Source organism: Nicotiana tabacum, chromosome 8 (genome assembly GCF_000715075.1).
Source record: "Nicotiana tabacum cultivar K326 chromosome 8, ASM71507v2, whole genome shotgun sequence".
Lineage (NCBI taxonomy): Eukaryota > Viridiplantae > Streptophyta > Magnoliopsida > Solanales > Solanaceae > Nicotiana > Nicotiana tabacum.
This window is the reverse complement of record NC_134087.1, coordinates 110,375,852-110,391,424: the sequence shown is the minus strand read 5'-3', so window position 1 is coordinate 110,391,424 and position 15,573 is coordinate 110,375,852. Positions and strand designations below refer to the sequence as shown.

At 37.9% G+C, this 15,573-nt stretch overlaps 1 protein-coding gene across 1 annotated transcript; it reads left to right on the top strand.

Annotated features, from left to right (window-relative positions):
• The first annotated feature begins 501 nt into the window (after positions 1-501).
• LOC142163246 (phosphoserine phosphatase, chloroplastic-like) lies at positions 502-15,249 on the top strand. Its single transcript, XM_075220513.1, has 4 exons — positions 502-641; positions 735-839; positions 14,329-14,422; positions 15,046-15,249. Exons 1-4 carry the CDS (start codon positions 502-504, stop codon positions 15,247-15,249), a joined length of 543 nt encoding a protein of 180 aa, XP_075076614.1.
• The last annotated feature ends 324 nt before the right edge of the window (positions 15,250-15,573 follow it).

Below are 15,573 nucleotides of genomic sequence, written 5' to 3'. Positions count from 1 at the left end.
TATCCATGGAATCAATCATTAATTAGTTTCTTTAAATCTTTAAAACTTCAGATCAACAATTTATGATAAAAATTTATTACTCGGGCTAGGAACCTCGGAATTCGATTCCGGGCATACGCCCAGGTCTCATATTTTCCTACGGAACCTCCGGGACCATCAAATCATGAATCCGGGTCCGTTTGCTCAAAATGTTGACCAAAGTCAAACTTAGACTTTAAAGAAAATCCTAAGGAATCAAATGGGCATATTTCACTCCAAACTCTTCCAAATCCCGAACCCACCATCCCCGCAAGTCGTAAATTAGTTAAAGCAAGCACGAGAAGTTTTATTTAAGGGAACGGGGTTCTAAAAGGCAAAACGACCAGTCGGGTCGTTACATCAACTAGTTTGGAATTGAGACGAAGCTGATTGATTGATGATCAGTAAAATGAAATATGGATTGAGTTTTATTATGGAGGGAATGGATTTTGACTATGTAGCAAACTGGTGGTTTTCTGAATTATGTTAGAGGTTCTTGATGTTTGGCAAAATTCGAATGTTGTATGCTTTGATGTGGATAGCACTGTGTGCATAGACGAGGGCATAGATGAATTTGCAGAATTTTGTGGGGCTGGAAAGGTTGTAGCAGAATGGACTGCTAGGTTAGCTGCCTTTTTAAAATGTAGGAGATAATGGTTATAATCTAATACTAAATGCTATAGGATATCATATCGCATTTATCTTGTCTTTGACAGGGCAATGAATGGCTCTGTTCCTTTCGAAGATGCATTGGCAGCTCGTCTGTCGCTTATCAACCCTTCATTGTCCCAACTCCAGGATTTTCTTAAGAGACCTCCACGGTAACAATGTGCCTTTTATCACCTATGGTACATAAGGTTTCCATTTCTATGAACTATTTTTACCATCAAGACAACGAAATATTGAGTCATTCGAATTTTCACCTTTTATGGAAAATTGAACAGTTACATTTAAGGAGTAGATTTGCTTTATAGGTATAGACTATAGAGTGTTACTATCTGCTATTCCCCTTAATTAGGGGCCTTGATCATATCTGCCAATTTAGTTATTTGAAAAGACCTTTTACTGAGCATGCTATATGGTCACGGTTGTCAATTTTTTTTCCCCGTTGAATTCTTAAAACCTTTCTTGTGTTGATGTTCAGAATTCAGATGTTATAGTTGTCTGGATTCATTATTCCTGCAACTTGACTAATTACAGACATGTTGTAATTAACACAAAAACTATCAGTTGATAGGTTCTCCAAAGCAATCAATACATTAGGATTAAAATGCTAGTCTTTTTTATGAAGTAATCAAATTGCATTAGTTGAGGCATCAAGAAGATGCAGAATTACAAAGAAGAAGGAATAGCTCCAGTACAAACCAGGGGTTAGTTGTTCTTTCCTAACCTCGGGGAGCTCTAGCCCTCTTTATTAATTATCCTAAGAGTTAAGTCTTACAGTTCAGACAACAGCGGTAGTAGTATTAAAAACTCAACCACCGTTCAGGATCTTTCAAGGATTAGCAAATTTTAAGAGAGACCGTGGCCCCTGCCAGCTCTTTCTTCACTATGGCATTACAAAGGAAAAGAGATGGCTTGACTAGAAGAGCCACTTAAGCTTTCATCAATTATAAAATTGTTGAAAAGTGACATAACCAGTTTTTATTATAAGCCTGTGATAGAGATAGACCATAACATAAGCTTGGGTCTGGGCTCAGCCTTTGTTATATAAAAGTTTTGCCCTAAAACTATAAGAGATGGCTTTGATTCTTCGTTCGTGTTCATGTCCACAAGTTGCCTGATACAACTATAGCAGACCCATTGATTCTGATTTAAGGCTATATTATCCATCTAGGTTGTCTGAATCAGATGTCAAAAACAACAATAACAACAACAACAACCCAGTAAAATCCCACAAGTGGAGTCTGGGGAGGGTAGTATGTACGCAGACCTTACCCCTACCTCGAAGGAGTAGAGAGGATGTTTCTGGAAGACCCTCGGCAAAATCAGATGTCAGTGGGTATTTGAAATGGTAGAGAAAAGAAGTATTATTTCTAGCTGTTGCATTCAAAGAAATGTTGCATGGACTAAGGAGTAATAGAAGATCAAGATGGCTTTCTAGCCTTTATGCTCCTCCTGCTTTTGCTCCCAAGTTAAAACATGTGAAAGTAGCAACTGACTGTAACTTAAAAAAAAAAGTAAAAATGGAGAATTACCCTGATGATCCCCCTGGTTTTCCTCCCAAATGTGGTGAGGTAAATGACAAGAAGAATATATTAATGGGGGAAAAGAAAGTAAAAGTGGAGAATTACCTTGATGTTCCCCTGGTTTTCCACCCAAATGCAGTGAGAAGTAAATGAGAAGAAGAATATTTCTATGGGGATTTCACAAACAATGGATTTCAACATTGCGCCTCCTGATTCAATGGAGAAGAATACTGCAGAAGAAAGAAGTTACACATTCCCTGACTATGCACATGACAGGAACAAGACTAATAGTGTAGCTCAAAATCTGATTCCCAGCAAGCAGAAAACTGGGGAAAGAACTAGCTGTGTTGATATTAACTTGCCTAGTTTAATGGATTTAGAAGCTCATCTTTGCCGGGTTGAGCGACTAGTTTCTTCACACAAGAATAGCTAGATTTAATATACTTAATACAATTTCAAATGCATGTTTCTTTTCCTGTTGTGTGGTTTACTTGCTCCAGGGTGTATTCTTCGTTTTCCTGATTGGTTACAGTTAATTGGTTCCTCCAAATTTCATATATGTATTCCTTCAGTCATCTGTTAGTTTGTGAATAACAAAGATATACAGCTTTGTGTAATTGACTTTCAGTATATCTATGTCCCCAAGAAAACGCAAATCAAATAAAGAAAATAAAAAAATTAGAGGGGGGTCAAACTTCCCAACAAGGAATATCGCTACCTTTGGACCGTTATAGTTACTGCTGCCGTTCATCGAGGCTTTGGTCGCCGGGGCCTGGAGGACTGACAGGGCGCACTATTCCATATGTTCCTGAAAATTCTTGCTCCCATTGAACCATTTGTATCTGTGCACTCAGCAAACCGTGTCTCCCTGATTGGCATAGCTATAAATTCATCGATAGCAATTCTAAAGGAAATCCCATACAATTTATAAATTTTGCAAGTGAAAAGACAATTTCTTTTTGTATTAAGCAAAATGCTATATGATAATCTGGCTAATCCTTCAATCCCTAAAGTTGCCAAACAATTCAACTTTGTTATGGTGTCTCTTTGAAGCTAGTTGGTTGTTTTTTTAATCAGCTTGGTGTATTGGAAAAAATTAAGTTTATATATGGAATTCATTATAAGATGACACGTCATAACACGTGGACCAGTCAAAAAAAATAAGTAATGAAAAATAATCAAAGAAGGCACGAGGTTTAATAGGCACAAGCTTCAACAGGTACGGGCAGATGTTCAGAGAAAAATCAAGGAAGATAAGTACTGAACCTCTTTATGATGGAAGGGAATCAATTTGATAGTAAATAAGGTATAGATATGTATTATTGGACATTAAATACGGAAAACGTTAAGGAATCTATATTGAATCAAATGTGATTGCTGATTGTAACGTTACATTAAATGTCATTAAATTCCATTCATAGACAATAATAGCTCAACTATGGTAGAAACAAATGTATTACCTAGAAATAGCTATAAAAGGAGAAGGCTGACCATTTGTAAGGATACGAAATATCATTAGAATATACTGAGTTACTTTGCTTTCTTTTGTTCATCTTATTATTATAAAAATCAATTTCCTTTATTCATTTTATTTTTTGATTATCAGTAACCTGAGTTCTTCTAAAATAAAGCTTTGACCGAAATTCCTATTTTTGGTTAAACAAATTGGTTTTGTTACCAGGAATCTGATAATCGTTTACTTTCTTAATCAATTCTTTCATCAAAAAACTTACCATGTCGAATAACAACGACAACAACCAACAAGATCCTCAACATCAGGAGAATGATGCGGGTGATAGGACACCACTTTCCTCACCGCGTGATTCACAACGTCAGTCACGAGAATGAACTCCAGATGGCTCTGAAACAAATAATGGGATTGCATATCAAAACGGATTCGAGGCAAATCAAAATGCTGGAGTTGCAAACGAACAAGCACTGGATGATGCCTTAAAAAATCTCATTGCTCAACAAGTCAGCAATTCTCTCCGAACTTTTACCAGCCAATTGCCAATTGCACCACCAACAAACTCTGAATCAGAATACTTTGGAAAACCCACGTTCTGGGCTCGTTAACTCAGGCACTAGTGGAACTCCAAGCAAATCTTGCGATGGCGAACCAGGTAACATAGTTAATTCTGATTTACAAAATTTAGTTCTAATCTTGTAGAAGCAGCTCAAGGAGCAAAGCGATCGCTTAGAGCAAATACCTGAAGTGCCGCTTGTCATCAAAGGAATAGACATGGATAAGTACACAACAACAATGGAAGCCTAGTGCTGCTCCGGTGCCGATCCCGAAGAAGTTCAAAATGCTTGATATTCCAAAGTATGATGGCACAACCGATCCACGAGACCATGTGACTGCATTTACAACTGGTGTAAAAGGCAACGATTTAACCAAACAAGAAATTGAATCAGTGTTGGTCAAGAAATTCGGTGAAACACTCACCAAGGGAGCATTAACATGGTATTCCCTTTTACCCAAAAATTCTATAAATTCTTTTGCTGAGCTTGCAGATTCTTTTATCAAAGCGCATTCGGGAGCTCAAAAAGTTGAAAAAAGAATGGAAGATATTTTCAAAATCAAGCAAGGAGATTCAGAGCTGCTTAGAGAGTTCGTGGATAGGTTACAGCGTGAAAGAATGATGTTGCCACGCGTACTTGATAACTTGGCGGCTATGGCCTTTGCTAGTAATTTGAATGAGAAAAGCTCAGAAGCCACGAGACGACTCAAGGAAAGTCTGCGTGAATTTCCAGCAACAACCTGAATGATGTTTACAACAGATACAACATGAAGCTAAGGATAGAAGAAGACACTATCTCTCGATCTCAGAAAGAGGAAAAGGTAAGTTCGAGACATTCAGAAACCGAAAAAAGGTCCGGTAAAAATAGATACGAACCATATATGGGCCCAACAAGAAAAGACTCACGATCAAAGTAGGATAATTCAAGGTACGATCACAGATCGAGAAATAGAGAGTCGGGTTCATCATCAAGGTTTGGAAACGATCGAAACACACGAGAAATTCGAGAAGATGATAGAAACTTGAAGGCAAGATTTGGTGGTTATAATTTTAATGACATCACTTTAGAGTTAGTAGCGGTATTAAGAGGTATGGGAGATAAGGTATGGTGGCCAAAAGAAATGAGATCAAATCCAAACAGGCGTAATCCTGATCACTGGTGCGAATTTCACAACGATCATGCTCATAAAACGGCAGATTGTAGATTATTACAAGGTGAAGTTGACCATCTATTAAAGCAAGGGTATCTCAACGAATTATTTAGTGATAAAGATAAGCAATCATACATGAAGAATAGGCAGGATCCCCCTAAACCTCCTTCTCCAAAAAGGACCGTCAATGTTATAAGCGGGGGCGAGGAAATCAATGGCGTGACGTATACCGTAGCTAATAAGGTCTCTAAAGTTACAATCACCCACGGGAAGCGGATCCGACATGTGTTGGAGGAAGAAAGTATTACATTTGATGATGCAGATGCGGATGACGTGTTAACTCCACATAACGATGAACTGGTAATATCTCTACTTGTACATGATACTAATGTGAAACGAGTTTTGATTGATCGAGGTAGTTCCGTGGACATTATTCTGTTAAGTGTACTAAACGATATGCTAGCAGAAAATAAACTAGTACCAAGATTCGACAATTCAAGCGTTATGACGAAAGGGGAGGTAACACTTACTACATTCGCGGAAGGGGTTGTCAAAGATACAAAATTTCAGGTGGTAGAGATGGAAATGGCTTACAATATGATTCTCGGGAGACCGTGGATCCACGAGATGGATACCGTTCCGTCTAATTTACATCAAGTTATTAAATTTCCATCACCATGGGGAATACGTCAAATCCGTAGGGATCAACAGACATCCAGGAGCATCAACTCCGTAGCAGATTCAAATACGAGAAACGAAGAAAAATAGCAGTTACAGAATCCAGTTGAGGATACCACAACCCAAGCCTCAACTGAACAATGGCGAACAGATGTGGACTCAAGGCCCAATTCCATTCAAGAACCAGAAGAGAATGAAAATATCAAAACAACGATTGAAGAATTGGAGGCTGTAGAGTTATTTACACAATGGCCTGAAAGGAAAGTCTATGTTGGGGCTAACCTAAGCCACAACATGAAAGGTAAGTTGATTGAATTTTTGAAAACTAACGTGGATTGTTTTGCCTGGTCCCACTCTGATATGACAGGAATACCACCGGAAGTAATGACTCACAAGTTAAATGAAGACCCATCATATCCACCCATCAAACAAAAGAAGAGAAAGCAGGGGACTTTCAAAATTCAAGTGATTCAAGATGAGGTTCAAAAACTATTAAAAATTGGGTCTATCCGCGAGGTAAAGTATCCTAATTGGTTAGCCAATACTATTGTAGTACCGAAAAAATGGCAAATGGCGAGTTTGTGTAGATTACACATACCTTAACAAAGCTTATCCTAAAGATTCTTTTCCATTACCACATATAGATCAACTGATTGATGCTACTGCAGGGCATGAGTTGTTAAGCTTTTTAGATGCATATTGAGGGTACAACCAGATCAAAATGGATCCCCTAGATGAAGAAAAAGCTTCATTTATAACAGACAGGGGGACTTACTGTTATAAAGTAATGCTCTTTGGTCTCAAAAACGTTGGTGCAACGTATCAAAGATTGGTAACTAAAATGTTCCAAAAACATTTAGGGAAAACTATGGAGGTCTACATAGATGATATGCTCGTTAAAACTCAACATTCAGGGGATCATATATCGCACTTGTCTGATACATTTCAGATCTTACGAAAATTCAATATGAAGCTAAATCCCGAGAAATGTGCATTCAGCATTTCGTCGGGTAAGTTTTTGGGTTTTCTTGTTTCTAACCGTGGTATTGAAGTAAATCCCGCGTAGATTAAAGCCATTGAAGAAATTCCTGACATGCTTACAAGTAAAAACGAAGTGCAGAGATTGACAGGAAGAATTGCAACCTTGGGGAGATTTATTTCCAAGTCATCAGAAAAATGTTTTAAATTCTTTTCAGCTCTTAAAACGCAAGATCGGTTCGAATGGACTAAGGAGTGTCAACAAGCACTCAAAAACTTGAAGATATACCCGTCGAATCCGCCGTTGCTCGCAAAACCGAAGGTTGGGGAAAGATTACTCATTTATCTGGCTGTGTCAGAAGTAGCGGTGAGTGCTGTTTTAGTTCGTGAAGACCAAGGTAAACAGTCTCCGATTTATTATGTTAGCAAATCATTGTTGGATGAGGAGACGCGGTATCCTTAATTAGAAAAGCTTGCACTCGCATTAATCATGACATCTAGAAAACTAAGGCCTTATTTTCAATGCCACCCTATTGATGTAGTAACTGCTTATCTATTGCGCAATATATTACACAAGCATGAGTTGTCAGGTAGGTTAGCCAAATGGACTATAGAATTAAGTGAATATGACATCACATACCAGCCTAGAACCGCTATAAAATCTCAGATGTTAAGAGATTTTTTGGCTGATTTCAGCCAAGGAATGCAATTAGAAGCAGAAAAGAATTATAGGTGTTCAACGAGTCTAATCTAGGAATTTGGACCTTATTTACTGATGGATCATCTAATGTGAAGGGAGCAGGCTTAGGAATTGTTTTGGTACCACCTACGGGTGAAACCATTCGTCAAGCCATAAAATATCATTCTATAACTAACAATGAGGCAGAATATGAAGCTGTGATTGCAAGTTTAGTACTGGCACGTGAACTCGGCATTAATCAAATTGTAATCAAAAGCGATTCGCAGCCTGTAGTTAACCAAATACTGGGGACTTATACAGCCAGGGAGGCACGAATGCAGCATTACTTAGAGAAGGTACGGGATTTAATTAGGCAATTTCAAACCTGGAAAGTCATGTAGATACCAAGAGATGAAAATGTCGAGGCAGATGCCCTAGCTAATCTCGCATCTGCAGCAGACGTGGCAAGCAATGAAAAGCCTCCGTAATTCATTTGTTTCATTCAGTACTCGATCCAGACAAAAATGAGGTAAATTTCAATAACTTAACCTGGGGTTGGAGGAACGAGATTGTTATTTTTTTGCAGTATGGTACCGTCCTTGAAGACAAGAAAAAAGCTCACGCACTTCGAAAAAAGGCTACTCGATATTGTTTAAAGCAAGACAATCTTTATCGAAAAATGTTCGGAGGTCCCTTAGCAAGATGCCTCGGGCCTTCTCAAACAGAATATGTAATGAGAGAGATACACGAAGGGCATTGTGGAAATCACGCAGGAGGGAGATTACTGGTAAGAACCATGATTAGAGCAGGTTATTATTGGCCTAAAATGGAAGAGAAAGCCGAGAATTTTGTGGCTAAATGTGATAAATGCCAAAGATACGGTAATAAAATGCATAGACCTGCAGAGTTGCTACATCTGGTCATCGCATCGTGGCCTTTTATGAAATGGGGGATGGATATCGTGGGTCCACTACCACAAGCAAAAGGACAGGTAAAATTCTTGCTTGTACTCACTGACTACTTCACTAAATGGGTAGAAGCAGGAGCATTTAAGCAGGTGCGAGAAAAGAAGTCAGAGATTTCATTTTGAGAAATATCATATGTCGATTCGGGGTACCAAAGGAAATCGTGTGATAATGGCCCGCAATTCATAGGCGCACAAATCACAGAATTTTTTCAAAGTTGGCAGATCAAGAGGATTACATCCACACCTTATCATCCGGTGGGTAATGAACAAGCAGAATCAACAAATAAAGTCATTGTCAACAATTTGAAGAAACGATTGGAAGAATGTAAAGGTAATTGGCCAGAGTTGTTACCTGGTGTTTTATGGGCGTACCGCACAACAACAAAAACAAGCACGGGCGAAACACCGTTCTCATTGGTATATGGAGCTGAAGCTTTAATTCCAGTTGAAATAGGCGAGCCAAGCACGAGGTACACGCAAGCGTCAGAAGAATGAAGAAGAAATGCGCATAAACCTTGATTTACTTGAAGGAAAAAGGGAAGCTGCACTAATAAGAATGACATCACAAAAGCAAGTCATAGAACGATACTACAATCGACGAGCACGACTAAGATACTTCAAGATTAGGGACTTCGTACTCAAGAAAGTTTTTCAATCCACGAAGGCGGCCAATGCAGGTAAATTAAGTCCAACCTGGGAAGGGCCCTACAAGGTTCATGGAATTGCGGGGAAAGGAGCATACGAGTTGGAAACAATGGATGGCAAGATATTACCTTCACATTGGAATGCCGTTCACCTGAAGAGATACTATTTTTAAAGAGTACCCACGATCAGGTATCCTCATTTTAAAATTCTATTTTTGAATTGTTAAAATTTTACTAACGTTTTAGATGATAGGCAAAAAGCTAGCCCGTACTAAATGATGAATCACGACCTGCAAGGCACGTGGAATAAATTAAAATTTCCGATCTAGGGTTACACCTATTTTGATAGAAATTGATACGGGTTAAGCAGTCTTCATCTATAATCGTATCTCCGAGTCCCGTGTGTTTTATTCCTTTACAGGAAGAGAACCAAACAAGAGGAGTAATCAAGTGCTCGAGACTTCATACTTCAAAGCTCAAACACTTGGGGGACTATATAATATACATATACATATGTATAAAGAAGGCAAAGAAGATTGAGAAATAATCAAAGTTCAAGCCTGAAAAGTTTACTCATTGAATGAGTTAAGTACAGAGCAAAGGCCAGTGAAAGTCCAAGAAAGTCACGAGCTAAGGCCAAAGCAAAACCTTATCATAGTTAGGTTAAAGGCAATGTACTGAAACGGGTTATAAATAAAGACCTTGTATTTTTGAAATTTTTTGAAATATGTTGTAAGGAAAACAGTTACGAAAAAGTTATAGAAGTTATTTAAATACATGTAAAGTGTTATTTAAAACTTGGCAAAATTCAAATAAAAACTTGTCAAAGTTATTTCAAGAAACGTGTGTATTCCTATTTCTTTTGTCGTATATTAACACCATTATGGAGTTGAAACTTCTTCTTCATTAAGCGTCGAATATAAAAGTGCTCTCTTTTATAAAATTCATGATTGATTTAAGCATTCATGGAGTTAAAAAAGCATTTTGCAAAATAAAAAGTGCAAACTATTGAAAAAGTCCTTCAAATATAAAAGGCAAGAATGAGCAAAACATAAGTTCAAAAGTAACTACAAAAACTTCTTAATATTAAAAAGTTTAGACTAAGTATGAACTTAGTCATAAACCAATAGTTACTTATACAAAATGCCCTGAAAAAGGTCTGGGGACTTAGTGTTTTCAAAACCCTCAAAAAGGACCAAGGGTTGTAACCATATTCCACCAAAGAAAAAAGAAAAAAAAAGAGTCACACTTTATTAACTTGTCACTGAGGAGTTGGAGAAGGAACCAAAGCAGGGTCATCGGCAGCAGCAGGCTCAACTTGACTTGAAGGAATTGGAATACCCATATCATCTTCAACATTTCCAGAAGCTTCAGCCACGAGAGAAGGAAAGTCTTGGCTCTGCTGAGTCTTTTCAATAGTCTCTTTGATTTTGGCTAACTCAGCTTCCAAGTTAAAATTCTCCTGGCTAGCTTCCACAATGGTATCATGGCGAGTATTCAAAAATGCCCAACTCACTTCAATTGCGGTTTTGTCTTCAAGAATCTCGTAATCTCATTCCCAGTCAGCAATTTCATTTTTAAGATCTCATTGTCAGCTAAGGCAGAATCATAAGAAGTTTGAAGAGAAGCATGTGAGCTTTCCAAGGAACGAACTTTATCGGAAGATTCCCGGAGGTCTTTTTGAGTTTGGGTCAGAGTCTGCACGAGTTCACCGGCATACACTTCTTTCTCACTTAAGAGAGCCTTTAACTCTCTGATATCTTCACTGGCCTTGGAAAGTTGCTCGGAAAAAGAAGATTCGAGAAGATTCTTGTCCTTACCAGCTTGATTTGAGGAAGCTTTTTCAACCGCCAACGCTGAAGTTAAAACCCTTACCTGTTGCTCTAAGGTACATTTGCTTTCTCCTAATATCTCCATATCAATTTGAAAACTTTCATACTGTTCCTTCCAATTGTCCACTTCCACTTGGTAATCGTGCATTAATTGCTCTGAGAGGGAAACCCTCTTCATCATCTCCGTACCAATTAGATTGATCTTAAAAAAAAAGAGGAAAGAAAAAGTGAGAACCCTAAAAATAGAAAAAAGGGCAGAGAAAAGTTTGAAAAAGGTTACCTTTAAAGAAGATTGTACTATATGGTTCATCAAGGTCAAAAAACTGTGGCTATCAAGCTTAGCTCTCTACTGGACCAATCAAAGGTTTAAACCATACGTCAGCTTGACCTAATTTCCTCAAAAGTTTACCCTCAGCAGGAACTTCGATGGTAACTTGCCTCAAAGCTTCACCTCTGCTTGAGGAACCAACCTCAGTGTAATGGACAGTTGAAGGAGGAATAGTTGAAGGAGTAAAAACAGCCTGGGGGGTCGAAACAACCTGGGGAGGAGCAACAACGGTAACAGTCACGACTGGTAAAGAGGTATCAAAGGAACGGGTGTAGAAAAAGAAACAAGAGGTGCTTCATCAGAAATTGGCCCTAAACTTTCACTACCAAACCCGCGGGCAAAAAGCTGTTCAATAGAATCATGAGCAACAGCGGGAGTATCATCATCAGAAATCACCAACGAAGCTTCAACAGGCTCGGTGGAAGAAATAGAATGAGGGGGAGATGCTTCATCATCTGAAATAATTCTTCTTCTAGACCTTGGCCTTTTTTATCAGAGAACCCCCGTCTTGTTCTTCTTCCTCCCCAGAGTCTTGGTCGACTGTAGCCTTCCTTTTTGATTAAGAACCCAAAATTATCTCTTGGGCCCTATCTAAAGAAATTCTGAAAGCTGTGACGGCCGCAGCACTTACTCCTCGAATGGGAAATCCTGACAAAAAGAAGGATCAAAATAATTTTTGAAGAAAACAATAAGGTAGGAAAAGGGAAAAAAAGCTCTTACCGTGAGTTTTCACTTTCCAGCCAAATCGATGAGAGAGATTTTTCCAAGACCTACCGTCCATCAGAGTGGTACGTAATAACTTTTCTACCCAACCACGGAAATTGGGAATCTCATCAATAATTCCCATGGTTGCTAAAAAGAAAAGGAAGGAAATTAAAATGGTGATCATCATAATTAAAAAAAAGGTACAAGAAAGTTATAAAAAAAACTCACGTGCAAAATTCCACTTCTCGGGAAAGGGAACATTTACTTCACCCACTAAACCAACAGTGGGGACAGCAACTAATCTGGCGTACCAGCCACGATCTTTATCATCTTCTGGGTTGACCAGAACTCTTTTACTTCTTGCTACTAAAGTAAAGATTCCTTGGCGAAAGAGCTTGGGAGAATAGAGGTAGATTAAATGAGAGAAAGTAAAAAGCACGCCAGCCACGTTGGTCAAGCACCTCAAACAGGCAACAACCCTCCACACAATAGGGCCAATTTGTCCTAAGCAAACGTCGAAAAAACGACAGAATTCAAGTATAACAGGGTCAATAGCAGGCTTAAAACCCAACGTGAAAGGGTAAGTGTAAACAAAAGAAAACCCAGTTAAGTAGGTGATTCTTTGATTCACATTAGGGATTATAATGGGAAAGTCATGACTCCAATGGCAATCTCTACGAACTATTGAAATCAGACCTTCAGTGATTTGAGTCGGGTAGATATCAGCATGATCTAATGAAGACAATTGATTTCTAAGGGATTCTCTATCATTGTAAAAGAATAGTTCCGCAGGAACTATTTCATCCACTAAAGGTTCACGAAGAGGTTTAGTGGGTTCTTTACCTCTAGATGAAGACCTTTGAGAAAGAGAACCTCTGGTTCTAGATGGAGGAGTAGCACTCGATGAAGGAACAGGGGGAACTTGTGATGAAGAAGACCCTAAGCTACGAAGCCTTCCTCCTCTCCTACTTCTAATAGGAGCAAGAGAAAGGTTGTCAACAATGGGGACTCTCCGAGGGTTAGGATTTGAAGAAGACATAATAGTACGAGGAAGAAGAAACTTTGAATTGAATATTCTGAACTTCTGTGAAAAAGACAAAGGTAAAAAGTTATATTTATAATTAGAAGCAACCGTCAAAGGAAAAGGCGCAATGATGGAAATGTCATAATGAGAACTGTCGCTTCGTAATCGGTAAAGTCGTAAAAAAGCTTCAAAAGGCGCTGAAAGGTTACAGAGCCAACCAGGTAATGCCACGTGTCATAGACATTAAATGGAATAGACAGATAAAGCATTAGTTCCAGAGAAGAATTAATGGCGGCAAATATTCCCGCTTTAATGAGGTCCACTTCCCAAATATTCTATTGATGAATAAATGGCAAGTGGGGGGACTATCTGTATTGGGAAAAATTAAGTTTATATATGGAATTCATTATAAGATGACACGTCATGACACGTGGACCAGTCAAAGAAGAATAAGTGATGAAAAATAATCAAAGAAGGCACGAGCTTTAATAGGCACGAGCTTCAACAGACACGAGCTTCAATAGGCACGGGCAGTTGTTCAGAGAAAAAGCAAGGAAGATAGGTACTTGAACCTCTTTATGATGGAAGGGAATGAATCTGATAGTAAATAAGGTATAGATACGTATTATTGGACATTAAATACGGAAAATGTTAAGGAATTTGTATTGAATCAAATATGATTGCTAATTGTAACGTTACATTAAATGTCATTCATAGACAATAATGGCTCAATTATGGTAGAAACGAAACGTATTACCTAGAAATAGCTATAAAATGAGAAGGCTGATCATTTGTAAGGATACGAAATATCATCAGAATATACTGAGTTACTTTGCTTTCTTCTGTTCATCTTATTATTATAAAAATCAATTTCCTTTATTCATTTTATTTTTTGATTATCAGTAACCCGAGTTCTTCTAAAATAAAGCTTTGATCGAAATTCCTATTTTTGGTTAAACACTTGGGTTATTGAAATCTTCTCAAAAATAATCTTGCTTAATCCATTGATGTCAAATAAATCAACTAGTGTCTGGTGTCCCTTTGAAGCTAGTTGATTGATTACTTTATAAAGCTTAGGCTACTGAATCTTTTTTGGTTGTGATTGGTGCAGACTTTCTCCTGGCATTGATCTATTGGTCAAGAAACTGAAGGATAAAAAGAAAGATGTTTATCTGGTCTCAGGCGGGTTTCGTCAAATGATCAATGTATTTCCCTTTGTTGAAATGTTTATTTTATGGTTAGTTTTATTTGTTCATCTTGCACCTGATATAAACCTATCAAAGATATGTTGTTGTGATTTTGCACTTCTTATAATATTAGGAAGTTCCAAACTTTCCAAGCGAGTTTTAAGCATCATTCTGGATAAATTTTCTATTCTTCGCTGCTGTTACTAATTTCCAAGTTTTAATTTGCAAAGTGCTTTACTGGGAACAGTTAAAATTGGCTGGTCATCTTCTTGTATAAATGTTATCATATGTATGAATAGGTTATGCTAATAAAATTTTCCAGCAGTTGGAACAAGGGAGGTCAGGGCAAACCAGAAAACAAGATTTTTTTTGGTTGGCTACCTTTAATATGATGAAAGATTTGAGTGGTCACTTGATTCTGTTTACCATAGTGTCCAATTAGACTTTCAAAAATTTTCTGCTAGTTACCAAATTATTTGGTGCAGTTATTTAGGTGAAAAAAATGTGTTTTTGTAACTGTAGTTTGATCAGTCATAATTCCATCTCCATATCAAATGTGTCTCTTTTTCTTTCAAAGTTGTGTTGATCCCACAAGGTGGTGTATTATCTCTAATTTTTCTAACCATAACTCTTTCCTGAAGCCTGTCGCATCAATCCTTGGTATACCACTTGAAAATATTTTTGCCAATCAAATGCTCTTTGGGAGTAATGGAGAATTTGCTGGGTTCGATAAAAATGAGCCAACTTCAAGGAGTGGTGGGAAACCTACTGCCGTTCAACAAATAAAAAAGGTTGGTGTTGGAACAACTGGTGATGTAGTTGTTTATTTTAAGACATCTTTTTAAAGACTGCTCATAAAGCTAAGTAATCCTTCAGGCTCGTGGATACAAATCAGTAGTGATGATTGGTGATGGTGCTACTGATCTTGAGGTAAGTAACCAATGCGCTCGTCTCCTGTTGACCACCAACTCCAATCACCCAAATGGTAAAAATTGGGTGATGGATGGAGTGATATATCTAGCTTTTGTTTGAAAATCTACAAAAACAAACTCTGCAAACTCAGTTTTTTGAGTTTTTTTTGCAAACTTCGTTAGTTTGATTTGTTTTCGCCAAGACAAAAAAAGGAGTTAGTGATTTTTTTTAAAGATTTCCAAACTCAGTTTTTCAAA